Genomic DNA, 27,678 nt, shown 5'->3' with positions numbered 1-27,678 from the left:
GCACAGAGGAGCTCCAGTGCAGGTCCACAGCGCTGTCAAATAGGCAGAAGAAGGGCTCCAGTGCTGGTGGGGTACAGGAGCTTGGCAATACCATCTCCATTTCTTTATTTTCTCCTGGGAGAATCACTCAAATATGGATAAAATTACATTTTGAATCTGATTCAGCTGCTTCCAGATACATTTTTCATAGGCTCATTAAATGCCTCTTGATGCCCACAGAAACCCCAGGGGCTGAAGGGCTGAACACCCCTGGCCATTCCAAGGTCCTGACACCCCAAATCCCCCAGTAGCCAGGGGCTCTCCATGCGTCTCATGGCTGAGATGGCACCAGGGCATTGTGTGGCTCCCAGAAACAGACAACACACAGCAGAGGATTTTTCCTTTTAATCTCACCCCCCACGCTGCCCCGGATGAGGGACACTGGAGATGCGACGTGCCCCCAGCACCGCTGTGGTTTCACCATGGCTGACACCTGCTGAAGGCAGCCCAGGGGCACAGCAAACGTATCTCCTCCAGGGACCGAATTCACACAGCACTGGAGCAGGAAAAGTGGCTTCCTGGCTCCCGGCACCCGCTACGGCAGCACCACGATTTTCTTCTCCAGCACCTGCGGAGGGAAGAGGACGCTCCTCATCGCCGTGTCCAGCTCCTCCAGTGCCAGCTGGGCGTGCAGCACGGCTGCACCGTCGGGCTCAGCTGCCACCACGTGCTTCAGCAGGCGGTACAGGTCCCGCAGCACGTCCTGCAGCACCTGGGGAGAGCGGGCGGCAGTCAGAACCCGCCGGGGCCTCATCAGCACCAGGATGAGCCCCAAACACAGTGCATGGCATGCCCCAGCAGGTGCCCCATCCACCTGGCCAGCACCAGGACACGGCCCCACCGCACTGCTGATTCATAGCCCTCCCCTCCCGTGACTCAGTTTCCCCACACGCAGGCAGCATTACACGATCCCCCCTAGATCCTTGCGAGGATGCGGGAGATGGGTGCAAGCTGGGCAGCCCCTGCAGCAAACCCTGTGAGCACAGCGGGTGAGGACAGCCACCAGACTGCAGCACCAAGCCCGAGGAGGGAGCAGCACCCTCAGCCCCTTCATAGGATAAGGCCCTGTGAGCAGCCCCAGTGACTTGGCAGCCAAGAGGCAGTATGGGCCACAGAGTCACTGCCTGCAGAGGGGCACAGCAGGAAGCAGAGCTGCTGGGGATTCCAACTGGGAACTGGCTGCTTATTTCCTAGGAACTGAGTCCCAACACACTCATTGCTGGGAACGAGGGAGGAAGGCAATGATGACTTAGGTCCTCTCCAGGTCAAAGTATCCATCACCAGGGCTCCAAGGGCAACTTCCCACAGCTTCCCAGGACCTGGCATTGTTTGTCATCATGGCCCCTCTGCCCCAGGAAGGAGGATGATGTCTGTTTACTCTTCAGTGGTTGAGCACAAGGACACAGACACTGGCACCAAGCACCCACAGGCAGCACCTGGCAGAGGTTCTGAGGCAGTTGGTTTAGTGAGACAAGCAGACATGGGCTCGGGAGGAGCCATGAATGGAAGACGTTCTGTGTGGTTTGGGGAAACGAAGCAAATCAAGGCTGTGACACAAAAATATCACTGTGCCACACGCCTGTGTCCTTACTGCCCCTAACTTGGGTCCTGTAACTGGAGGGGCTATCAGAGTCCCCAACCCACTCGTGCCCCATAGTAGGTGTGCTGCGTGTCTGCACTGGCAGAATAATGCACCAGGGACTGGTGTGTCCCCAAATGGCTGCACACTGTCCTGAGCTGCTCTTGCCTCTTCCAGCGTGCTCCTCTGCTCGCTCCTACTACAGGGAGGGCGAGAATGGAGGGAATAGATGAAAAGGGCAGCTTTGGTGCAAAGAAACAGGAGATAAGGAAACAGAAACAACTGCAATGAGGACCTAGAAGGGCTGTCACTGTGCCCAACTGGGGTCTTCCTGATACTGGCTGTGCTGGTGCTGAGAGCACTGTTTGTAAGAGGATGAGTTGGTGCGCCCAGCCCAGCCTTCTCCAGGCTGTTTCCACCAGGAACATGGTACACACTGCTGCTCACACCAGAATCAGCAATAATGCAGGCAGAGAGCCTGCAGCTGCTCAGGTAATTATAGCTCAGTTAATTTTCTCCTAACTCACTGCAGCTGCTCCACACACTGCTGCCAGGAAACTGGGAGGCACTGTGGAACAAGAGGGGGCCCTCAGGGTGAGCACAGCCACCACCAGCACGGGGACACGTCGAGGTGGTGCTGGATGCAACAGCCCCTAAGAGCAGGAAGGCACCCCCAGTTTGAGGGGAGCTGCCTGGAAGAGAAAGTTCACCCCACATGCACACCCAGCCCCATCCCTGCTGCCCTCCTTGTCACTGGGGTGGGGAACACTCTCGAGGGGCAGCATGCAGTGGGAAGGGACCCACCTCGGTTGCCTTCTTGCTGAGCCCCCGCAGCAGCAGCACCACCACATGCACAGCTGCTCTCCGCACCTCTGGCTCAGGGTCTGTCTTGGCAATGGCCGTCAAACAGGAGGACACCTGTGAGGATGGCACAGGGAGATTAGCACAAGCACACAGAGTGACCTGGTGGGGACAATGTGTGGCTCTGGTACACGGCCTGTGTCTGGTGGATGGAAAACCCTCCCAGCATCTCCATCCTTCAGCAACACTGCTCTGCATGCACTGCTGATCTGTCGCTGGGCAGCAGCAGCACACTAAGAATTGGGGCAGTTTGCTTGGGGCTCGGACAAGCTCTGCTTATGGTCAGTAGCTGCAGAGCAGAGCAGTGGTGAGCCACACACTCAAGATGGGATTTCATCATCAGTAATGAAGCACAGAGACTTTTCCTAAGCCCGGAAGAGGATGCAGCCCTGTGTTCTCCTTCCAGCTGCAGAGCTGCAGGCAAGCCGTCTGCCTCACTGCAACAGTGCAGAGCACTGAAACAGGGGGACGGACTTCTGCAGTAAAAATCAGAACTGCTGCAAGTCCTGCAGAGCATCTGGCATTGTAAGTGCCAGGGTGAGCAGTGCAGCTGATGCTGGCACTGTGCTGGCTGTCAGCTGTCACCCTGAGCACAGCAGCAGGTGAGGGAGGCAGCGCCGGTCCCTCTGCAAAGCTCGCCCACGTCAGAGGGCACCGAGCCCAGCAGGACTGCAGTGTGCTCCCAGGTGACACACAGTGTCCTTAAAAGCCCGCACGGAAACCCTGCTACCAAGGGGCTGTGCTGCCCTCAAAGCACTGAGCACCTGCCTCTGCCAGGGGCTGAGTGTAGTGCGGACGTCTTTGAGAGCCTTAAGAAGATCTGGAGTTGAAAGAACCTAATTAAACAGCCAGTGACAGGAGGAAGAATTAGCAGAGTGAGTACGTTCCTGAAATAGCTGCATGTGTGGTGCATTGGCATCTCATCAGATGCTGTCATTACCCAATTGATGCGCGAGCAGCAAGAGGGAACCCAGGGAAAAAAGCCAGAGCTCAGTGCCGGTGCTTTGCCTTCCCTCCAGCCCTGCGCACTGGCACAGCTGCTGAGCCCTCATGGCAGCTGCTGGGCAGGGGGGCACAGCTCTCGAGATGCACAGATGCAGACTGGCTCCACTCGAGCCCTGCAGCACCCACAGTTTTGACTGCACACCTCACCCCGTGGCACCTATCTTAGCAAGGGCTGGGAGCCGCTGCCATTGCACTCCTGTGGGCACGGAGCTCTCCCCATCAGTAGTAAGGAGAGGAATAATGAGGCTTCATTAAGGGGGAGGAGGTGCCCCTGGCAGGTACAAAGCATGCCTTGAGGACTATAGTGAGATGGCTATGGGAGGAGCAGAAACTGCTGTGTTTCCTTGGGGCTGTCTATCATTTTCCATCACAAGGGACATTTTAAGCTATTTATAAAGCTTTCAGTGCTAGAATTTCCCAAGCGTTTGCTTCAGAATGAATGACTTTCACACTCTAATAGCAGCAAACATCATTCACCTCCTCTCCCACAGTAAGCAGTGAACAAAACCATGCTGCTGTGCCCCCAGCAGCGACCCTGCCAGCAGCTGACAAACCACCCTCATTAACATCCCCCAGCAGGATGCCCCTAGGGCCTACGGGGCTTCAGTGCTGCCCCCAGCCTCCGTCCCCACTAGATCTCAGGCTGCACCCAGCACAGCCGCTGCCCAGATGGAGGATCTCTGTCCCAAGGCAGTGGGAAGAGGGAAGTGACAGAGGCTGCTGGAGAGGGAGCCGATACCTCATGGACGACAGAGCCCAGCTGGAAGCCGAGTCTCTGGCACAGCTCTCCCAGGTTGGAGAGGCTGCTGGCACGCAGTGTGCTGTCTGGGTTCCGTGCTCCCCGCAGGAAGGCATGGATCAGGGGCTCCCGGTGCTTGATGACCATATCCCCTGTAAGAGAGAGCAGAACAGCAGAACTGTGGGTCATGGCAATGCCAGATGGTGCAGCGTTTGACTGCAAGGAGATGCCAGAGCCCCATCCTGCACTAGAGCTCGCTCCCAGCACCACTCAGAGCAGCACCAGTCCCTGGGCTCCCAGGGCAGCAGCTCTGCATTGCACAGAATGGGTGGATGCAACATCCAGAGCAATGCTTCTGCCCAGCAGAATTGTGCTCAGGGCACGCTGCAGACAAACCCCTAATGGTGACCTACTGTGCTGCCGGGGACTCACAGATCATTGTCTGGGGCTGCTCAGGGCATCACAAGCTCCCTCAGTCTGCTGTTGAGCCTTTCAAATAGGTGACATGCTACAAATAAACAAAAATGGAGTGTGAAGGCCCAAATTCTCACATCATTCAGTGTGCAGAGCCCACACCCAATTAGCACATGCAGGCACCGGGAGGTGTGAGCCAGCTAATTAGGAACACCGAGCGTGCAGCCAGTGATCTGCATGCACAATTTCCCAGTGCAGAAAGATGCTTGGAACAGCAGCCCGACATGCTCTCAAATGCGAGGGCACCTTCTTGCAAGAGCAGTTCCCATTGAGCAGGGACTGCTTTGATAAGGATTAACCTGAGGCGGTATTTGGGATAAATGAGGAAAGCAACGCTCTGCACAGGGGGATAAACCTATGCTTATGGCCATGCTGCCCCCAGTCCTTGGGAGCCATCAATACCACGCAGGCACCACTCCAGTAGCACAGCAGAAAGGGATGGGGACAGAGGGATGTACGGTGGTGGTCCCCAGGCACAAGGCAGCAGGAAAGCTCTGAATCAATATAATGCCAGACAGCAAAGCATTTCTGGAAACACCAGATAAATTCTTCATCTCAAACACTTGAAGCTTTGCAACAAAAACAACTCGGTGCAATTTGTTCTATAAATACACAGGCGTGCCAGGACACAGCACAGCCCACAGCAAAGGCGCCGCTGCAGGGAGGAGAGCCCCGCAGTGCCGCCCGCTGCCAGAGCTTCAGGTTGTGCCACGGCCCGTGCCCATGCTCAGACCCCAGGAGGAGGCTGCTCGGGGCCATGCTGGCACTGCTAAGCCCTGGCACAAAGGGCTGGGGCTGTGCTGGGGACGGGCAATGCAGAAGTGCTCCTGCACTGGCTGTGCCAAGGCTCAGCCTTGCCACGTGCACAGCCCAAGCGCACCCCTCACCCTGCCCTCCCCTTGGGGCCTTGGCTGTGGGCAGTGCAGCCCTCTGTCCGATCCTCCTCACACCTCCACACCTGAGATCCTGGCTGGGATCCTGGCTGAGCTCCCCGTACCTGCAAACATAGCTCCCGCCCTGCTGGTAGGAGGCATCTTTAAAGGTTAAAGTATCTTTGAAGGATCCAAACGAACTATGAGTGGAATAAAACCCTGACACACTGCAGCACAATTATGTTATTATCTTAAAAGAAAGGGCCCTTTGCCAATTGCTGCTCATGCCTAGAGCCAAGAGATGGTTCCCGTAGTGAGGAGGGAGGATGGAGGAGCTGCTGGCAGCAATGAGACAACCCAGTGATGCTTTCTGCCTTATCAGCCCTCCCCTACACTGGGCAGATGTACACAGATGTTTCCCCATCTGGCACAGCTGCTGGCTTAATGCACAGCTAAGCTCAGTGCACCTTGAGCACAACCAAAGCCAGGAGGCATTGGGCTGGAAGTGTAGGTTGCTGTCACTCAGAGAGCACAGCAGCACACACCACTGTCCAGCTCCACCATCACATTTCAAATCCACACCAGCTCAGCACATGGCAGCAGTTCCTCACATGGGAAGATTTCTCTTCCTTTTTATTGCAGCAGGACTCCGGGGCATACAGTCACTGTTTTGCCTGAACAAGCCACTGCTGTCCCGTGCAGCCATGCTGGGCAAGGCAGCGTGCACCACGCTGTGTGCTTTGAGAATGGAAGCCAGTAGGAGATACATGAGGTGGGGGAGTAGAGCAGGGAGGGCTCGGAGCACAGCACAGAGATCCGTTGTGGTCTCAGAGTCCTGGAGAGGAGCATTTCCTTACAGTGTGACCGTTATGGATAACAGTAGATTGGACTGATCCGCATGGAGGCCGGGCAGGTTGTGCCTTGCCCCTACGTTCCCAGGAAGAAGGGTGGCACAGAGCTGCCACCGTGCTGGCAGATACCAGTGGGAATGGTGTGAGGGCTGGCTGCCAAGCTGAGAGCCAGCACTGGGGCCACAGCCAGCTACACTCCTCTCCAGCATGAGCAGGATCAGACCTTGACAGGAAGGCATGTGGGGCCAGGAGAGCCCAATTCATTCCCTATGGGACAGGGCTGCCGACAGCCCCACAGTAGCAGGGACAGCAGCTTCCTCCTTCCCTTTGTGCCCTGGGAGCACCAACAGCCTGCTCTCATCAGCCTCGTCTCCACCAGAGAAGCACAAGGCATTTTAGGACATGTCCCAACAACAGCTGCCAGGAAGACCTCATCCAGCTTTCATCCTTCAGCCCTGCATGTCCAGGCGCTTCCCAGCGTCCTCCGATCCTGGTTTCGGCTGCTGAGGGTGAGGGGGAATGGCTGTGGGATCTGCACCCCCGCTCTTGCCCTTGGGGTTCAGCTGGGAAGCTCCCAGTGCTGGGGCAGGATCCCAGCTCCTATCAGGCCATGTCCCCCAGGCAGGGCGAAGCCTGGGAGGCCCCGGGGACTGGCTTCATCTGCCCCATATGCGGGCGGATGGGGTTTTCCAAAGAATTCCAGGCCTTTGTGCAACACACCAAAGCCTTGAGCTTATTTTCCTAGTGGTGCTTCCCAGATTACCCCTCTGCCCCTGGTACTACATGGGTCCCTCCAGCCTCACCATGCCCACAGCGGGTTCAGCCCCATTTGCTAATACCCTCCATGGTCCTGAGCGATATCACGCACAGCAAGGACCCATAGTCTGACACAGCCCGGGCTTTATCTCACCTTTATCTTCAAAATGCCCCAGACCAACCCCACACCCACTTCTAGACAACAAAAAGCTCCATGTGCTTTAGGTGGGGAAAGCACAGGAGGGCAGCATCCCGCAGCACCCTGCAAGGGCTTTGCAATGTCCCAGTGGGAGAAGAGAGCAGCCAAGGACTCACCCAGTGCCCGAGTGACGCGCATCAGCACCTCGCCCAGCTTCATCCTGGTCACAGCAGCTGTGCTGTCCTCTGTGCCCTGGACAGGACACCCATAGCGAGCCAGCAGGATGGGCAGGATCTGCTCTGGGTACTCACTGGAGAGCAAGGCAGCACCTGGAAGTCAAAGGGATTGGGAAAGATGGTCCAGAGTTGAGCAGGAAGATGGCACGCATACGGGTGGTACTCTGCATGTGTGGCCAGGTACCTGCGATGTGTGCTGCTCTCCTGCTTCCACTGCAACAGGGATGGCTAATGCACACTGGTGTGTCACATCTGACCGAGCAGCACCCGGGCAGCAGCACCCACAGTGGCTCTGCATAACGGTGAGCCCCAGCCCACGCTGCCATTGTGCCCAGCCCCATGGCCAGGCCAATGCCAGAGCTCCTCAGCAGGCAGGAAGGAGGAAAAACCCCAGGATTTCGCTCTCAAAAAGGCACAGACCCAAAATCCATTATAGGTGAGACAGTGATGGCCAGGGAAGGAGTGAAGTGTTCCAGCAAAAGGCAGGAAGCCAAGCAGTGCCTGTGTGCTGTGCAAGCCCAGGTGACAGCCTGCTCCTCAAGGATACCACTCCTGGCCAGGCAGGCAGCAGCTGCACTGGGGCTGCACAATGCTCCAGATGATAAAAACCAAACTGATGGGGCCGTGTTGGAGGGAACCAGTGTGGGACAGGCCCTACTGCCCCTCTAGCTCCCAAGATGTGCTTTGGGAGATGCAAAGGAGATCGTGGCACATCTCAGGCTCCTTGCAGGAATCCCTCCTTCATAACTGGAGAAATGACTCCAGGTCTCTCACTGCTTGCTCAGCATTGCTGGGTTCTGGCCTGCAGGTATGCCCAGGCTGAACATGAGTTCTGCACAAACGAGCACGTTGTACCCTGCCTGCTCAGCAAAGCGTATCACGTAGCCCCCCCTGCACAAAGCCAAACCACCAAGAGCCTAGTGTGGAATGAGCTGGATGCCAAACTGAAAGATAAATAACAGTTGGCAGCAGGTGTCCACTAATTACCGCTGGTTAATATTCATTGACCCAGTGTCTACATAACAAGCCAGACATCACTCGCTGCAAGACACTGCCACAGCAAGCACCGGGCTGGGCATGCTTCTGGGCACCACTTGGGTGTGACTCCTGGAGCCCAGTCTGGCCTCTGCCCTCTCCTCCTGTGCAGCCCAGAGGCTGGCTTTGTGCAGAGCTCCTCCAGCACTGAGGCTCCTGCATGCAGGCACTTTTATGGCCATCGCACTGGGGTAGGGAAAGGCAGCTGCTCTCCAGGGAAACACGAATGGCAGAATTTGACTGTACCAAAAACTGAGCCAGAGCGAGGGCTGAGAGTGAGCCCAGATCCAGCTTTCCTGCCCTCCAGGAACCTTCACCTCCAACCCAGTTCCCCAGTTATCACAAGGCACTCAGCACGAGTTACCACCCACAAGCCCAGGCACATCCAGAGGGGCAGCGACCTCTCCTCCAGCATCAACCATGTGTGACCCAGTGCCATGGCTCCCATCTGTGTCGCTGCAGCAGCCAGCTCCCAGCAGCAGCACTATGTGCCCAGAGCCGAGCCCTGCAGGCACAGCGGGAGCCACAAGCAGCACTGGTGCCTCTCCTGCTGCCCTCTGGCCCCACGTGTGGCTCGGTGTGGCACAGCACAGTACGGTGTGGTGCAGGTGCCAGCACAGCACACAGCGTGAGTCACCACCGCAGGGAACTGCGTCAGGGTTAATCACAGCCGGAGCCAGGCTGTGAAACACAGAGGCAGCTGCACACCGTATATTAATCACTTAGGGAATATTTCAGCCTTCGTTTCTATTTCACCTGCAGGGCAAGGACAAACCCATCCCACTCAAGACCATACAGGCACGGAGAGGGAAGCATATTGATAAGATCACTTTCCAACTAGGTTTGAAGGTTACCTACAAGTGCAGCGGAGACGCAGGGGCAGTGCACCCTCTTCCTGTCTCCAGCTCACCTAGCCTCAGTGAGCTGCCTGCCCACCAGCTCTGTCTGCCTCCAGGGGAAACCCGGCCCTGCAAACAGTTTCCTCTCCCATTTCAGCCATGCCAAGCTTGTAGTTTGCTTCACAGGGGTCTCCCAAGAGCTCTGGTTACATTCATGGAACAACTTCCTTTCAGATTACCTCTGCTATTTCACATACACACAAGAGACAGCAATCTGAAACGGCAGCCCGTTGCACAGACACCTAAACACATCTGGGTTTGGAAGCTCCTGCATGCAAATCACTGCAGTCAGCCTGGTGCCACCGCATCAGAACAGCAGGACAGGGAATAGCTGAATGATGAGCAGGCCAAGTCCCAAGGGTCTGCAGGGAAGCAGCAGGGCTGGGGGCCCAGCAGAAGGGGAGCCCCAGGCATGCAGAGCTGGGCTGTGTCCTTCCAGCTTCCTTCTCCAAGCTTCTGCTACCATGCAGCTTGGGCTCTAAAAGAGCTGCAGTGCAATGCCAGCACCACGTATTCCCAGCCCCAGTTCCTGCCTGCATAGATTTAGTGCCAGAAGCACGGACCCAGCGCAGGGACAGTGCTCAGCTCCTGCTTATCCTCAGCTGGAGGACACCCCGAGCAGTAAAACTGTGCAGGGCACCCTCACCTCTGCACTTACAGCTCCACTGAGGATGCACACTTGTGGTCTGTGCACATTAGCAGTTAAATCAGGCAGTAAATTAACTAATTACCCATTGACTAAGCACAAGGAGAGCTCCAACTAGACGAGGCCCAGGAGACGGCACTCACCAGCTTCAGGAAGTAGGAGCCGAGCCCAAGCTCCAGCTGTCCCACTCCTAGTGACACTGCAGGTCCCTGGGAACACGTGCACAGGGGGCACTGCTCCCTAAGCTCCCAGCCCAGCCATGCAGCACTGCCATACAGACGACTGCTGTTGCAGCAGGTCAGCTAAACATGCAGGAGCATCACTGCTGCCTGCTCAGGGCGCGGCACTTAAAGGGGCACAGCAGCACCACCTGCTACTGGTCTTGAGGCTGCAGGAATGAAAAGAGGTGGCTGTGTCTTCTGGCACCATGACCTTTGCAGGGAAACAGGAGGAAGGAAGCAGGGGCTGGCACAGACAAGTTGGCATTTGCTTCCCCCACATCCGTTCAACCTCCTCTACAACCAGGTGTCTTCCAGGGAACGGCTCCCAAGCGGATTAGAAATCTCAGGAGTGGTTACTTAAGTCTTTGTCACTGCTCTCCCCGGCAGGCCTATTTCCACAGCACCAAGGTAGAGGAGGGCTATGGCTAGAGCACCAGAGCTCACTCACTGCTTTCCCGCCCCTTCACAGTGGGAAACTTCAACCTTCTGCTTCAGGAAAAGCTCAGCCACACGTGGGTGAGAATGAAGCCCCAACACCTCCAAAGGCCACATTTCCCTCACTCCAAAAACTCATCTGTTGGTGATGTTGGTGACACTCCCACCAACACGACAACCCAGCCCAGAAAAGCCATGGCAAGAGGCTGCAGTGGGCTCAAAGCCCTGAGTGCAGTTGGTTCGGTTCCTACGCAGCCCTCCTTGGTGCTACCACCCCCAAAGCCCCTCGGTGGGCTCTTCTCCAGGCTGTGCCCTTGTGGCAGTGCCCAGGGACCCTGCACAGCCCAACCACTCCACCACACAAAGCACAGTACCACATGTGAGATGTACACACGTACGGATGTGGTGCAGCCACTTGCACACAGTGCTGTCACTCCCCAGTGCCACACAGCTGCCCTCCCCCAGGTCATGAGTTGCTCACCTTGAATGGCAGAAAGGTACACAAAGGAGTCCTCATGCTGCACATTTTCTAGGAAAACCTGTAAAAATCAAGGAACAGATTTGTTACCAGCAGTTTGGAGCCCTGAAGCAGTGACATGAGGCACCGACATGAGGTGGGCACTGCCAGCTGTTCTGCCCCACAAACTTCACCACCCACCCCATGATTTTGTCACAGGAGATGGTGATGGTGTGAAGATCCTGTACCTGGAGGATTTTCTCTTGAATCTGAAGTGCCTCTGGGTCCCGCTGCTTTATCAGGCTGGAAAGACTGCGCAGGGCAGCTGCCCGGACAGGAACTTGGGGGTCATAGGCTGATAGAAGCAGCTCATGGAGCTGAGCTGGGGCCGAGCTCTCAGCACTTGGGGCTGCAGCAGGACCCACAGCAGAAGGCTCCCCGTGCACAGTCTGCTCTTCACTCTCCCTGGGAGCTGAGGGCTGGCTGCAGTCATGGCCGTGCTGTGGCTGTGCCCCACCAGCCCCTGGGCTTTGGCAGGGAGCTGTGCAGGCTTCTGTCCTGCCTGGCCCCAGCTTTTTCCCCAGCACACTCTCAGCTGCAGTGTCAACCACCTCAGTGGAGAAGGCGCCATGAGTGCAGATGGTGATGCGTAGGTCTGAAGCCAGCTCCTGGATGACGGGGTCTGGATGGGTGCAGGACACCTCTTCCAACAAGGGCAGCAGCCGCTTCAGGACAGCAAAGTCACTCGATTTCAGCTGCAAGGAAGGGAAAAGCAGCATTGGCACCATTGCAACAAGGGGCTCATGCTGGCACAGGGCTGTTTGCTCCCTTGTGACGCTAGTGAGGGGTGAGCTGGGGGCAGGAGATGTACTCTGGGGTTAAAATCTGTCGTGAGACTTTGACAGGGGGAACTGTATGGCCTTTTGGCAGCCCTGCAGAAGAGCGGGGCTGCTAAACATCGAGGGCTGCCCCATCCCAAGATCTGGTCACTGAAGCATCACATCTCAGGGTGCACAGCAGGGAATGGCTGGATCTGTTGCACTGCCCTAGCTAGATGAGCTTGCAAAGTGAAATCCCAGGTTAGCAGCAAACGTATCAACTGCAGCACCCTCCCTCCCTGGTACCACCTCAATAGGCTCATTGTACAGAGCTCCAACAATGCAGACTTCCTTGTTGGGAAATAAAACACTTTGTGCACTACAAAGTAACATGGTAGCTTTCTGGGTCGAGAATGAACAGTATGTCAGGGGAGAAGGTGAGAAAGCAGCTGGCAGGGCAGGCATTGCAGGAGCTCCCAAGGACACCTCCTTGTCCCTGCACCAAGCAGCACCCCAAATGCTGGGAACCACAAGCACTCTACAAAGACAGATGCTTGGCCCTGATGCTAAGCCCAGAGCTGGCACAGCATCAGATCCAGACACTGATCACTCTGCTCATCCCACAGCACTCTTGCTGCTCTGCCAAGGCTGTGATCCCCTGTAGGAAGCAGCATGCAGGTGGTTGCAATGTGCCAGGCAGCCCGGCGGGGTTTGCTGGCACAGCACGCAGCCCTGGGGGCTGGGGAAAAGTTCCTGCCCTAACCTGGATTTAGGATTTAATTGCTAGATCCCAGGAGGAAAAGCTGGGCTGCTAAGGCCTGAAAAGCAAAGCTTTACTGGAGGTTTCAGGGGAGCATTTGGATGATTATGTAAAGACAAAAAAAAAAAAAAAGCAACAAAAAACCCTCTTGGCCATTCAAAAACAAACAGCTTTGCAGCCACTCCTGCTGCTTCCAGCACCAGCTGCCCTGGGAAACCTTTTTCATTCAATTTGCTGGCCAAGTTAAGTTGCTTCCATTAAGAAGAGAGAGCAGGGCTGGCCTGGGAGGGGGCCCATTAAGGCTGCTCTGGGACCACCAGCGAGGTGGGGGCTGCCTGGACCAGGACCAGCTCCAGCCTTTGCATTTCTGCAGCCAGACCAATGGAGTACAGGGGTGCTGGGGGGGCCCTCAAAAGCCTCAGGCAAACCCTCCAGCCCCATGCTGAGCACCCAATTTAGCCCCAGGGCTGCACATGAAAATGCAACGCTAGAGGCCAGGCAAAGGCAAGGCCCCAGGCCAGAACCCGATGGGTGGCTTTGCACCTCCTCTTCCTGCACATCAATTGCCACAGTATGCTCATTAATTACATGAGAACTGCCGTTTGCTCTTGCTCTAATTGAAGGACACTGCTTGTTCTTCCCTTATTTGTGAACATGCCATCCTTTTTAATTAAATGTCCCTTTTCCAATTCTAGGAATGTTGCTAATAAGACAATAAATCATCTTCTTCCATTAATGTCTGAATTTTCCTCTGGGCAAGCCCAGGGATAAAGCAGCTGACTGTTCAGTGAAGAAAATATGATGACTTCGCAGTGCTAATGAACATTACCACTCTCCAGTGCTGTTTGACTGACATTGTGAAACTCACAGCTTTTACAGAGGATTTTCCAGAGTGGTGCAGCCTACATGCAGAAGTTCACATTGTGCAGATAGAGCACACAGCTGCGTAGGGATGCAAAAGATGATAACATAAGGAGACTGTGATGGCAGTGCTCTATCAGAACCTTCTAGGAAGCAGATTTTGGATGATCAATGAATTAACCAACATTTTGTGACCAACGAGCATAGCTCTGCAGAACTTTTCTGTGCCTCTTTTTACACTGAAACAGCACTATGTCCAGGACCCTGCAGCCAGTGGCACACGAAGATGACGGGACAGGCATCATCCTCCAAGCACATGGAGCCCGCAGGGCTCACAAGGTTCCACCCCCCAACATGGCTAGAAGCACACAACCTTTTGTTTGGCTGCTTTCTCATTAGGAACACATGGCATTGTAAAGAGAGCTTGGTTAAATGAACAAAGCAAATAGTAGGAAGTGGTTCGTGAATGCCAGCAGGACCCAAAGCAGCACACACGTGTGCAGGCAGGCCGGTGCTTCCGAAAGAGATAACAAGGACCATAAAGAGTGTGGCAAGGATCCCAGGGCTCACGCCAGCTGCGCTCTGAGTGACCTGCTGGGAAGGGACCTTTGGCTGTGCTCCCAGGAAACACACCATGCGTGTGCATGAACACACCAGTATTCAGGAAACCCAAACCTAATCCAGTCTGTGTCACCTCCATCAGCCCAGTACCAAAGCCTTGACCCAGGGCTTGCCCCACATCTGCTCACCTGCATGGCTCCGCTGAGCATGGCAGCCACCAGCCCCATGGCCATGCTCAGGGTCTGTGCCTCCACTGCTGTGCCGTGGCCCCGGGCCAGGCTGATGCACGCCCGCTGAAGTGTGACAGCCACGAACTCCTCCACCTGCCAGTGGATGGGAGAATGGTTAGGAAGGAAGGAAGGTGGCCCCAGCAGTCCCACTGCTGCTTCCTCAGCCCCAGCAAGGAGCTGCTGTAATGCCAGCCCCACCAGGGAGCCCTGGAGAGCTGGGGGACAGCCAGGATCTAGGTGAAGCCCATCTGCACCAGGAATGCAGCATACTGGGGCTCTGCTAGTGGATGTGTTTGAGTTCCCAAACCGTTGCCATTCCCCAAACCCAGACACCAACACAGCCCTGCATCCCGCCCTCTAAACCAGCAGATGAAATTCACGGGGAGCAGCACCACATGGGGAGCAGCAGCCAAGCTGGGAGCTCCTCTCCTCTCCCTGCACAGCCCTCCCTTGGAGGGAGGAAACCAGTATTTGTGAAACATGAGACCTAAAATCCAACGCTATCATCCATTTCCTGAGCCACAGCAAACAAAGCTGAAGCAGAAAGGTGCTGACAGCCTGGCCCATAAACGGTCACAGCAGACTGGCTGCCACAGGGCTGGATGCCTCTGCCCAAGCTGGGAAAACAAGGCTGTGGCATGGGAAGATGCTGGGGAGCAAAACGGAGCTAACAGGGAGCAAAGGGGATAGAGACAAGTAGGGGGAAATATGAGAGGTCCCTACAAGATTGTGCTAGAGAAAAGTTTGAGTTCTGCGGACTGCAAACAGCAACCCCAATTTGTTGGCTTAAAGGGGTGGGGGAGATGTCACACTTGGTGATTTTCTCACAGTATTTTCTCTCCAAGCCAGTGATGATGTCGCTTGGCTGACTTTGGCCTTCTCAGCACTTGGCACCAAGATCTTTGATCCCACAGGCTTCCTGCATTTCTAATGGAGCTTGAAATTAATGCTTTTCCTTTGTCTGCTCTGGGTGAACTTGTTGACTGCAACGGGGAGCCAGTTGCTCATTCATGGTGGGAAAAGCATGAATTAGTGGTCACTACTGCTTAACACACTTGTTGCAAAATGAGAGGAACCCTTCGGAGTAGCTCCTCCTTTGGAAACAAAGCAAGAGAGCAAGAAGGTACTACTACAGCAGCTCACTGTGTTACCAGCCTCCTGCCAGCACAGCAGGCACCATGGGTAAAACACATTCCTCATTGGCAGGGCTCAAAGAGCTGACCAATGCCATCTTCATTACACGTCCCCTACTGCAGCAGAGAGTAGGAGCCTGGCTCTGAGGGTCTGCAGGTAAGGCACAGGTATGTCCTGGGCTAAGGACCAAGGAACGTGCAGTTAAACAGCAAGAATGCAGAGCAAAAACGCATTAGCAACTGCTCTCATAAAACAGTAACACACTAACTGAACAAATTGAAACTACACTCAATTGCAAAGAGAGCAATGTCACATACAAGTAATCTATCAGCAGTGATCAACACCAATAATTAAAGAAACACTACCATCTAGAAAGGAAAAATAAAAGCTTGGAAGATGAAACACTGCGAGACGTTTCTGTCTTGTGCAGGAGGAGAGCATACTGCATCACCAGTGGCATACCAAGGAAATAAAATCAAATCAACCTCATCAAACTCAACTGCGAGGGGGAAAATGTAGAATAAATGTGCAGCTGAGGAGGTCCACAGCTGCCTCCAATCTCCATCCCTGGGCTGAGGCCCCACATGGAGAGATCCTACTTGCTCCCACTCTGTTCTACACAAACACATGCTGCAAAGCAGCTGCAGCAAGAACAAAACCCCCCAAGGAACCATGTACTGCAGAAAATGCTTAAGAACACAGCTATGCAGCTGCCTGTTTGAACCTGAGGGACTGGTCCTTGAAATATGACCCCTCGTGTTTACTTGTAGGTTGAAGTATAATGGCTTTTTTGTCTGCACTTTTTTTTTTTTTTTGGTTGTTTCTTTTTACACCAGACATGCTGGATCCAGAAACTGAGCAAAACCCTCTCCCATTTCCCACTCCCAAGTTTTGACTTGGACGGCAGAGCTGGATGTGCTTAGGTCTGTGGGTCAAGGAGGGTGCAGGCACATTGCTGGTGCCCAGGCTAAGCTGGGTGCTGCAGCGACCACCGCTGTCACTGCTCTGCCACCGCAGGGCACAGCATGAGAAACACCACTGTTCCAAAAACAGAAAAACTGTGCAAGTGACCTGCTCTGCTTCAGGAAGTCATAGGTAACCAGTGTAATCAGATCACTGAGTTTAAAAAGAACTGAAGGAGGAAGTTAAACATGCAAAGCAGCTGGTTAAGCATTGCCTTGGTGCACAACAAAGCCCTGCCAGCCAGGTGCAGGACAAGAATCTCCTTCAGTGCCACTGCAGTGTGGGCTCCGGGGTGACAAAACACCATGTTCTAACAATCCTTTGAACTTACAGTAATTAATACATTTTGCAGCTACTTGTTCAGGAAGACATCTACAAAGAGCATGACCATGGTTATGCCAGCCTTGACAACAGGGCACCCCACTCACTACACGTGCTCAGCAGCAGAAACCAGAGCAATGCCATGAGCCTACATGCTGACAAGGGAGAGGGGATATGATATGATGGTTGTACCATGCTGCACACCCAGAGCCTCAGTGCTCTTGCCAGGTTGGGGCAGAGCTGTACCAACAGCTAGAGGTTGTTGCAGAGATGTGCCAAAAGAACTGGTGCCACTGCATGGATGCACAGCAAGCACTTGCTGGAAAAGTCTGCCCAGGGCAGATGTCTTCAAGCTTTACTAAATTTTGGGAAGTGAATTTTGCTCAAAAAAATATGAAAAATTGGAGTTTTGATGACTTGTTCTCTTGTTTTTCAATACACAGCCATAAAGACATCTGCTGGCTGCTCCCTCCTACATCTGCAGCTCTCTCCCCTCCCTGTTGATACAGCACAGGATGGTGTCTTGTTCAGACACTCACAACTCACTCAGTAAACTGCTTTTCCTGGGGACATTCTAGTTTTCTCCTGCTGTTTCTTAGCAATTATGTACTTAGAACCTAGGGGCACAGACTGCAGTGCCATGCTACCCCAGGGCTCTACCATCACCCACCTGAGCAATGTTGGTGAACACAGTGTCCGAGACGCTCTCGCACAGCGCAGCCACAAGCTGGAGGACCAGCAGCTTCCTCCTCTGCTCAGCACTGTGCTGCTCCAGCTCCAGGAGGCTATGTCCAGCCATGGCATCACAACTTGCCACTGCTTCATCCTCTGCAGCCACATTCGTCAGCGCCTGATGGGAAGAAGCAAACGAAGGTTGGACACTGCAAACCACCTCAAGGTGCATTACAGCCTCTTTGCTACCTGCCCCAGGGAAACCACCCCCAGGGATGCTCCCCCAGCAAAGCTCTCACCTTCAGGCAGTGGATGAAGAAGTCTCCAGCCAGGCCGTTCTGCTGACAGTGAGACAGCAGCTCCACTAAACTCTCCACGTGGCACTGCTCCAAGGAAACCTTCTGGTAAAGGGCCTCATCTTCATCACTGAAATAGATTTCTATTCTTGTGAAAGCCAGTAACAGCACAAGCTGAGTTTGTTGTGTCCCCAGTCACAGGAGGCAGAGAGAATAAGTCCCACAGACACCACCCAAGGGGCGCCCTGTAGGCCCCATCAACCTCAGCACCTTTCCACAGACAGCCTGTGGGTTCTGGGGCACAACCAGAAAGCACGTGCCTGGAAGCAGCAAACTCAACTGCTGCTGAGTTCATTTGGTCTACATGATCAAGCACTCAGCTTATTAATTAACCTACATTCATTAAAAGAATAACATTAAGAGAAACCATCCTACCCTAGCGCTAGTTAATTCATGCAGCACTCATAGCAGTCACAGACAGGACAGACGGAGGCATAGTCATTAAGAAATAATTTTAAATTAGATTCAGTTTAAACAGTGCAAATCCCAAGGCAGACCTTCTACTAATTCAGGTCAGGAAAAGATTGAAATGCAACCAGAAAGAGCACATTTCTGTGAGGTTTTGTTACACTCGTAGTGAAATGGGTGCCTGCAGCTGCTGACACACCCATGCAGCAGACATTGCTGGCAGGAGCTGTGTGCTCCGCGTGTGCTGCTACTCTGTGCTCACATGTGCCACATAACATTGCTGCCTCTCTTTGAAGTGAACATCATGCTGCTCAGCAGCCCTCAGTTGCATGGCTGGAGTCTAATGGTTGTCGTTTATTCACCACATGGCCACGCTCTGACTCTATATGCAGAGGACACCTGCAAGAGCAGGAGGGGGTTTGGTTCCTGGCTCAGGTACTCTGGCATCACTGAGTCCTTGCTGAGACAGTGCCACCTGTGCCTGAGGAATTCCACCAGCTCCATGCAGACATGGTTGGCCACAGGCAGACCCTGGCTGGAACTGGAATTGGCATCTGCAGAGTGCTGGGATTGGTATGTCCTCTACCCAGACACCCAACAGCCCAGTCCTGGGACTCGGAGAGGCACACAGTGAGCGTGTGCTAATGCTCAGATTGTGCTGGCAGCCAGGGCTCTGCACTGCGGAGCCACTGAGCTGGTGCATACAGCCTGCCCAGCTGCCTGGGGAACGAGACCAGTGAGGACAGCATTGCCAGCCTCACATCCCCACAAAAGGCCCCAGGTGCTGGGTGATGCAGGGCACTGACCCCCTGCACTCACGTGCCCCAGCAGCCCTCACCTGATGGGCTCCTCCACTGCGACGGCCGCACCGCCCTCGCTGCCCACGCGGAAGCGGCACTGCGGGTGGAGGCGGTGCACACTGCCGGCCAGCCCCACGCAGCCCTCCAGCACCCTCAGCGAAGTCTCCCTCTCTGACTTCTCCAGGAACCACAGCAGCACCTCCTGGCACGGGGAGCTGCAGGGACAGACACAGAGCAATGGTGACCTTCTGCTGCCCGCTGTAGCCCTCCCCGCAGCACGCAGCAGCACTGCAATGTGACAGTGTGTCTGAGGACAAAGAGGAAAGCATGAATGCTCTGCAGTGAGCACAGACCCTCCTTGGATGCTCTGGGAGGAGAGCTCTGCCTAGCTGAAAGCATTTGCTTCCATTTAGAAGGAGCTCGGCAGTACATTCTGTCATTCTAGTATTCACAGATGGAAGAACGTAGGCCCTCCAAGATCTCAGCCCAGCCAAGCAGAGAGCACTCTGTCTGAACAGTGTGTTTGTACAAGGACAGCCACTCACACGCAGCCTCAGTATGCTGCGCGCGATGCTTCGTGCCAATCTGACAAAGCACAGAGCTGTCAGCCATGCCAAGAAAGAGGAAGGAGACGGGGAGCGCTGTAAGGTGGCACGGAAACCCCTGCCAAGTGAAGATGCAGGTTAATGAGATTGAGTAGCAGTGCTGTGCCAGGGGTCTGGAAACTTGAACGCTTCCAGGCAGCTGTGGTTTTCATCACCCCTGCCAAATTCCCGTGTAAAGAGAAAAGCTAACAGTGACTGTGCTCACCCAGCAGCAGCATTCACTTGGCTTGTTCTGAGAACTTGCCACAGCACTCACTACTCTTTGAAGTGATTAATGAAGTCTTTAATAATAGCACAGACCTTATAGGGGAAACCTCCAGTACCCACGTGCCAGTACCACCAAGGCATCAATGTAAACCCACTAGGAGCATAGGTACTAGAATGGCCCAAAGTCAGAGCAGCCCAGGAAAAGCCTGGGAGGAGAACAGGGAGAGGACAGCCGGCACCTGGTGACCACTATCACTGCCACCACAGCTGACATATGTAATGTTCATCATCATACATCAGTCGTGGGGGAACTGGGCACAGTGCAAGAGACAGCGGCCAAGAGGCAGATTCCACATGCACTGGAAAAAGTGATCCTATCTAGCAAAAAGATGATCTTTTACTTTCTAATCCACCCCCACAGATCCCTCCAACACCCAGTCTAGTCCTGGCATTACCAGCCCTGGCCTGGGGTTGAGCTGCCCTTGCTGCACACTGCAGTGAGGTGAGCAGGGCTCCCGCAGGGCACGCCTGCCCAAACACCTGGGCTTCGGGGAAGACAAAAGTAAAGACAAGAACATCCCTGGGCACAGTAAGGTCATGCACCATGCCTAGGCCTGCGGTTACTGCCTGCTTTTAATAAGCTTTCCAGGGTAAGAAAATTGGTCTCCACTTCTATACGTGTCCATATAGAGCATGTACTCTAGAGCCAGGCGGTAAAGAGAAACAAAACCCCAGAAGAAGCTGTGCACAGCCCTCCCTTACCGTAAGTATGACACATTCTGCTTGGCAAAGGAATAGAGGGAGAAAACCACTCCCAGGACTGACTCCAAGGACCTCAGAAGCAGGCTGGAGCTGTCATTCCCAACCACGTATACCTACAGAGAGAAGGGCACACAGAGTGTCAAACTCTTGAGTGGAACAGAGGAATGCCAAGGGAGGACAGAAGGTACATTTGACACCAGAGAGCACGGCACAGTGTTTACAGCCTCCATCCTTTCAGCCCATTCTCCCCGATTACGTATATCCTGCATTAAAAGCAGCCTTCAACACCATCTTTCTCCCAGCATTTACTTAAACACAGCAGGGCTCCAAGCTGCAGGAACACTGCAGCAAACTCAGGAAGACTGCTGCTTAGGGGTCAGGTCACAAGCTATAGCGAGATGCAATAGACACCTCTGAGTCAGCTAATCTTAAGGAAACTGCACTCAAAGCCAAATCCCAAATCCCAAAATCAGTCCCTAGTGGAAGCTGAGGTGTGCTGAACTGATCAGGCTTGGAGGAGGCAGTAGGACCACATTCCTGCCCTCTGCCTCAAGCAGTACCTTCCTGAAGTACTGGAAGCACCCTCAGCCCACTGTTACCAGGGCACTGTGCACAAGTCCCGTTGCTGCCCATAAAGCAGAAAAAAACAGCCTCTTCTCATTCTCCACACAATGTCCAGCTCAGAAGATGCTGTCCCTTTAACAGAGCAATCCCCACACCTCCCATCAGCTGGGGATACAGCAATAGGGCTCTGGTCCACCAGAGGCACTGTGACAGCCCAGGTACAGCACTAGGAAGGACATTGTCTTGATAATTCTTAGCCTGCTGCACTGACGCAAACCAATGTTTTGCCTTCTCTAATCCCCATGGAGCCACTCTTCCTAACCAGAACCTTTTGTACACAAAGCCTCCCAGATGAAGCCTAAAGGATGGTTTCCCACTCCGCATCAAATGACATTTGATGAGGAAGAAACCCCCACAAATGGCAGGCTGGGTCTTCCATCACTAATCTCACCACTGTCAGGCCTAAAGCACTATGCTATTAAGCAGGGATCCGCCCCAAACTCCAAAAGCATTCTCATTGTGAGCAGCAGCCACAGAGCAGCCCTCCAGACTGGTCTCTGCCTGCCAGCTAGTTGCAACAGATCATTAGTACACAAAATACTACAACAATCACAGCATTTAAGAGCTTAGGCTGCCTAGGGGCATGCCAGTAAACCAGTCACCCCCTTCTTGAATTCCCGGGCTTGAGATGTCCTTCTCTGCTGGAAAGTGTTCAGCTGCTGCCAGGCAGCACAGTACTGATGACACTGGTGGGAGAAAAAGGCACGAGTAGAGGTTGTAGAAGGTCCTCATCGAACAGCCCTGGTCTTTCACGGGACACCACCTCTCCCTCCAACACCAGAGCTCAGATCTGTGGTGCTGAGCATAACACTGTAAGGGATCCCTTCTACATGGACAGAAACATTTTCCAGTGGGGAACAGACCAGTGCCACAGAGGTGGAGATGCTCCCTACCAAAATCATCAGGGCAATAATCCTAATAATTCTTGCTGGAAGGAGCTACAGGTGTTACACATACACTGCATGGCCCATAAGACCTCTCTCCTAACATGGAAGGTGATCTGTTACTGACGAAATCAGACTGCAACTAGCTTTTCAGCAACAAGGCCCATGTTTCTGTCAATTTTGTTGAGCCCTCCCCATGCCCCAAAACCTGATTAGAACCCAAGCACCAGGCAGACAGCTGCCGAGCTCCCACAGTCCCTCATGCTGCACAGAGCAGCACTGAGGCCAGACCACTGCCCCCAGTCTCGATCCTGTGCCATGAGCAGCTCCCAATGGCAAATCAGCAAATGAGGTTGCAGGACACCCAGCAGCTGCTGACAGATTACACACCCACAGGTTTTAAAATTAACATCACGCACATAGATATCCACACATCACGAGGTCAGGCTCAGAAAGGTCCCTGCAGAGCAGGCTGCTCGTTTTTCCTTACTTAACCCTCATCACTTTACTTTGCCCAGTGAGAGGGGATGCACTGTAATTCCCTGAGCCACCAGACGTACCAGCAGGAGACAGACCGCTGAGGACCCCCAGTGGGCAGCAGCTGTGATGTCCTGCACGGATCTGGGACACCTGATGTTGTCAGGTTCTGATGCTGATAGGACAGACACGTTGGCTTTGCCAGGGACTGACAGCAACATGTGCCAGGCCAGTGGCACTCCCAGCCAGCACCTCCTGCGTGTCTCACTGCCTGTTCAGATATTACTGATCCACAATCGCATCCGGAGGCCTGATGCTGTTCTGACAGAACACTCGGGCTCAGCCATCCTACAGGAAACAGCATGACCTAGCAAGGCTCAGGTCCTGCTGCAGCTCAAGAGGATAAGGACATGACAACATCGTGGGGACTGCTGACCTCCAGCCCACCACCCCAACTCCCTTCTTACTTTCACTGACACATCAGAAAGATGCTGGGGGAAAAAAATAAAACAACCCAACCAGCAAGAGCTCACTGCTACTTCACAGAACATTTTGGGGTGAGAATACTTGGAAGCAGCACCTCTGGTATCCACCAAGAAGCTGCAGTCCCTCCAGTGCAGTACTTCATTCAAAGTTATTCTGCACAACTCCAGGCGTTGCTTCAGCACCATCACTGCCTGAGCTTCTTGTTTTGTTGTGGCCTAACACACACACACACACACACACACACCCCTCACCAGCTCAGATCACACACTCTACCTTGAACACATCTTCCACACAGCTGCTGAGCTCTGCCTCTGTCACCAGCACTGTCCCTGCTGACAAATCTTCCTCTGCTATTTCTGAAACAAAGAGGAGAAAAATAAGCACCTCCACGTACTGCAAAGTCTTTAACAAAATGTCAGCCCCTTGATGCCCAGCACAAAAAGCCCAAAGATAATCCTCTTGTTTACCCTCCATGAGGGAAAAGCACGGGAAAAGATAAGCCCTCGTTAGCTGTACTAAATATCACTGCGCTGTTGTAAAATCTGCGAGGTTACAATCAAATCAGAACAGACCAAAGGATTATTCCTTGGAGAACTGCTCGGTCAGTGTGGGGAACTGATGGCTTCCATCCAGAAGACCAGAACAAGACTTTCAGAACAAAGAGGCTCTCAAAGATATGGTAGAAGCCCCACTATTTGACCTTACACTAACACGAGTTAAGTGCTAGTGAATACGGCGCACACAGCCACCTAGGCATATCCACGACCAACAGACCTGGGCTTGCACCCTCAGTAGCCAAGTCACCAATACGTGAGAGAATTCTGATGGAAAAACAAAGACCAGTGGAAAGAGAAATCCGATCCTTCCCCGTTCCAGGGCTCAACACGTCCCCTCGCCAGTTGTTACCTGCTGCATCTGAGCAGCGGAGAAGTGGTGTCAGCAAAGGTTGGAGCAGATGCTTCTCTGCCAGCTGAGGGTGCTCTTTCACCATGGTGAGCAGCGTCGTGGTGGCCACCCTCTGGAACTGCCGCGCTGTCAGTTTGTCCTGGATGTGCAGTAAGTCCAGAATCTGAAAGGAAAGTCCGCGGTACCAGAACAAAACTTAGCAGCTGACTCCATGCAGCTAACGGCAGAGACTGAGGAGCCCCTGCAGTGCTGCTTTACTGGACATTGGGCACAACACTCCCCACACAGAGGAGCAGCTCTTTGTCCGATGCACAGGAGATGTTTCTGGGCAACCTGAGCCTGCACCACATTCACAGCCAAAGCTCCCCCACAGAAAGCTCCTTGAAATGAATGCTTAATAGCTCGTGTGATCAGGCAATGTTGCTCAGTATTTCAGTAAAATACAGAAAATTCATGAGCAGGGTAGAATCACATCCCACTGGCAGAACAATAGGAAAACAGCTCTGCACTGGGGCAGCCAGGCTCAAGTCAGGAGATGTTCAAGTACTGACAACACTGATACTGTGCTGAGAGCACTCCCACTTTGCATTCACAGGCAGTCAGCATGCTGTGTGGAGAGCAGAGGGCAGCACCTACCTGGGGGCACACGTGTTTGTAGTAATCCTCCAGGGAAAGGCACTGCTGAGGGCAGGAAGCCAGGATCTTTGCAACCGCATCACATTTTCTCCAGTCCACAGCTGCTGCTTCAGCATCAGTGCCACCTGTCCCACGCACAGAAAGACAAGATCAGCTCAGCCTGACTGCAAACAACACGGCTGTTTTTTGGCTGAAGTCAAACGTTTCTGGTCAAAAAATGGCCTTTTAGTTTTTATTAACTTCGTCAAACCACCTTTCAGGAAACACCTGGGCTGAATGAGGGAAAAGGAAAAACTGTTGTCCAAGGCCTTTGACACTGGAAAACAATGTCCATAAACGTCTAGGTGCATGAGAAAGAAAACAGAGGGATGCTGTGCTTACATAGTTCATGCTGTAGGAGTCCAACAGAATAGCCGCATTTAGAAGCGGAATCTGAGCAGTACAGAAGCCAGCTTGGGCTAACAAAAGCGTTCCCCATTTCAGAGCGTCCCATGGGATGAGCTGTCTCAGACACATCATTAGAGTCCTTTAATCTGCAACCCCAGAAACAAAGAGCAGCACCCAAGCACCCAACTCACCACCAGTGCCCTCCATGATGCCCCGAACCACAGCCTGAAGCCCATTGGGTCTCATCAGCCGTTCTGAGAGCAGCTGGCCACAAAGGCGACGCAGCCATGCTGGAGACCGAGCAAGGGCTGGCTTTGTTTCTCCCCCAGCAGGACGACTCTGAAAGGAAACAAAGGAGCAAGCTAAGGAGTGAATTCTCCCCAGTGCACATTTGTGAGCAAACCCTCACTAACAAAGCAGAACAGCCTGCATCCTGCCCCAGAGGACTTGATACCACATAGGAGCAGAGGTTGGGGAAACGTTTAAAATCACTTCATCCAGGGGCACAAAGCAAATTAAGGCTTAATGAAAGAGACCAACCTTCTTGGGAGCATCCTGTCATGGAGAGCTTCCCTCCTTTAATTAAAATCTCCCAGGATCAGGCAGCAGCTCAGTCTCATTACTGACACAGGGGCTCGTGGGATGAGTCAGGTTCAATGTACGTAAGGGGACAGACGTGGTGAGTCCCGCTCCTGGGCTGCCCTGGCTGCATCCCAGTTAACATTGCCCATATTCTTCTCCCCACTACTAAGAGGCAGACTCTGAAAAGGCCACAGACAGCAGCAGGAACCAAGGCAGCAGACAGCTCTGCTTCACCAGAACTGCTGCAAAACCTTCCAGGTGCAGGTGTGCCTAAACTGACCCTGCACCTTGCTATCTGCAGGTAGCAGTTTGCTGCATCCTAGGACAAGGCTGAGCAGCTGCCCCACACAATAAAGAGGTAATGGCCATAAGTTGCACCAGGAGACGGTTCTGCTGCCTGGTACCTGCTTGGGGCCGCCCTGCAGGATGAGCAGCTCCCGCACGGCCAGAGGCTGATAGACACGATCCAGAATGTGCTGCAGGGCCTCCCGGCTCTGTGCTCGCTCTGCTTCTGAAAGGCCCTGGAAAAACACAAACCCTGAAGTGGTGAGAGCAGCCTGGCCGTGAGCACTGCACCTCCGCACACCCGGCACCCAGCTCCCACATTGTTTGTGCAACAGTGCTTTAATCTGTTCTTTCACATGAGACACACATGGCTCAGAAGCAGCTGCCAGGAGCAGCACTGCACGGGGTCACCGGGCATCCCCAAACCCCGACTGCTCCAGAACCAGAACCCCAGGCCCGCGGGGACACATCTGCACAAAGGAGCGGGAGGACGGGGACCACCGACCTCGCAGTGCACGGCGGGGCCGTGGCCCAGCAGACAGAGGCCGGCGAGGAGCGGGCCGAGGTGCTGAGCGAGCAGCGGGGTGCCGAGCGCGGGGTGCCGGGCCAGCTCCACCAGCGCGGCGATGGCGGCACGGAGCCGGGCCCCGCGGGCGGCCCCCGGGGACGGTGGCGGTGCGGGTAGCCCCGGCCACCGCCCTACACCCGGCGGCAGGTACGGGGCCAGCCCCAGCCCCACCGCGGCCCGCAGCGCCCGCCGCACCGCCCGGCCCTGCGCCGCGCTCAGCGTGTCGGCGGCGGGCGGCGGGGCGGCCCCGGGAGCGGCCGCGGGAGCGGCGGGGGCGGCGGAGAGCGCCGCGAGCCGCTCCTTCAGGCACAGCAGCAGCACCAGCACCGCGCAAGCCGCAGCCCACGCCGGCTCGGCTTCGTCCTCCGCCCCGGCTGCCAGCGCGGGGGCCCGGCCCAGCACGGCGGCCCGCAAGCCGCGCAGCGCGGCCCAGTCGGGCTCCCCCCGTAGCCGCTCCTCCAGTGCCGCCGCGTTGTCGCGCAGCGTCTCCGGCCGTAGGGGAACGCCGTCCGGCCCGGGCCCCGCCGGCCGCCCCAGCAGCAGCTCCAGCGCCTCCACCACCCGCCCCGGTTCTACCGCGCCGCCCGCCATCTTAGAGCCGACGCCAAGGGGCGGGGCGAGGCCTGCCGCCGCCATCTTGGGGAGGTCGGGCGCAGGGGCGGGGCTATGCCGCACTCCGCCATCTTGGAGGACAATGGGAGGGAGAGATGCGTCGCTGCCGCCATCTTGGGCAGGTCGGGGTGGGTGGCGCCATCTTGAGTCCGGGCTGCCTCCTACTATTCGCGTGCGGGCTTCGCCAGCGCGGGGCATCGCCGCTGCTCGTGGTTTGCTGCGGAGAAGCAGGTTGGGCACGGGACACCGCCGTCCCCCAGCCCTACACAGCCTCCTCCTACCTAGCCCAGCTGCGCCCTGAGGCTCGGGTGAGGGCTGGCAGTTCCGTGTCTGTCCCTGCTTTCCAGTCCCGCGTTGCACAGGTGCAATAGCGCTCAGCACTGCGGCAAAACAGGTGTTTCAGGAAAGCTCCCACCTGCCAGGTGTTACCTGCGGGCACGGGACAGGGATAACCCACACTGGAGCTGCCCCATCTCAGCAGCAGCCTTGTTGTGATCAGCGTGTGGAGGAGGAGGACTGCGAGGTGAGG

General features: G+C 54.8%; 1 protein-coding gene across 1 annotated transcript; it reads right to left on the bottom strand.

Annotated features, from left to right (window-relative positions):
- Positions 1 to 369: 369 nt before the first annotated feature.
- TANGO6 (transport and golgi organization 6 homolog) lies at positions 370 to 27,184 on the bottom strand. The gene is made up of 17 exons (XM_010718161.4): positions 26,475 to 27,184; positions 26,089 to 26,205; positions 25,294 to 25,441; positions 24,716 to 24,840; positions 24,080 to 24,242; positions 23,447 to 23,529; positions 20,703 to 20,815; positions 19,167 to 19,343; positions 17,864 to 17,990; positions 17,563 to 17,742; positions 14,433 to 14,567; positions 11,493 to 11,999; positions 11,269 to 11,326; positions 7,492 to 7,644; positions 4,224 to 4,375; positions 2,423 to 2,536; positions 370 to 751 (listed from the first exon to the last, which is right to left on the bottom strand). The coding sequence occupies exons 1-17, from the start codon at positions 27,171 to 27,173 to the stop codon at positions 575 to 577; spliced, it is 3,228 nt and encodes a 1,075-aa protein (XP_010716463.3). The 5' UTR covers positions 27,174 to 27,184; the 3' UTR covers positions 370 to 574.
- Between the last annotated feature and the right edge of the window lie 494 nt (positions 27,185 to 27,678).

Source organism: Meleagris gallopavo, chromosome 13, assembly GCF_905368555.1.
Source record: "Meleagris gallopavo chromosome 13, MGAL_WU_HG_1.1, whole genome shotgun sequence".
Classification (NCBI taxonomy): domain Eukaryota; kingdom Metazoa; phylum Chordata; class Aves; order Galliformes; family Phasianidae; genus Meleagris; species Meleagris gallopavo.
Note: the sequence above shows the minus strand (reverse complement) of the source record. Positions and strands in the feature narration are given on the sequence as shown.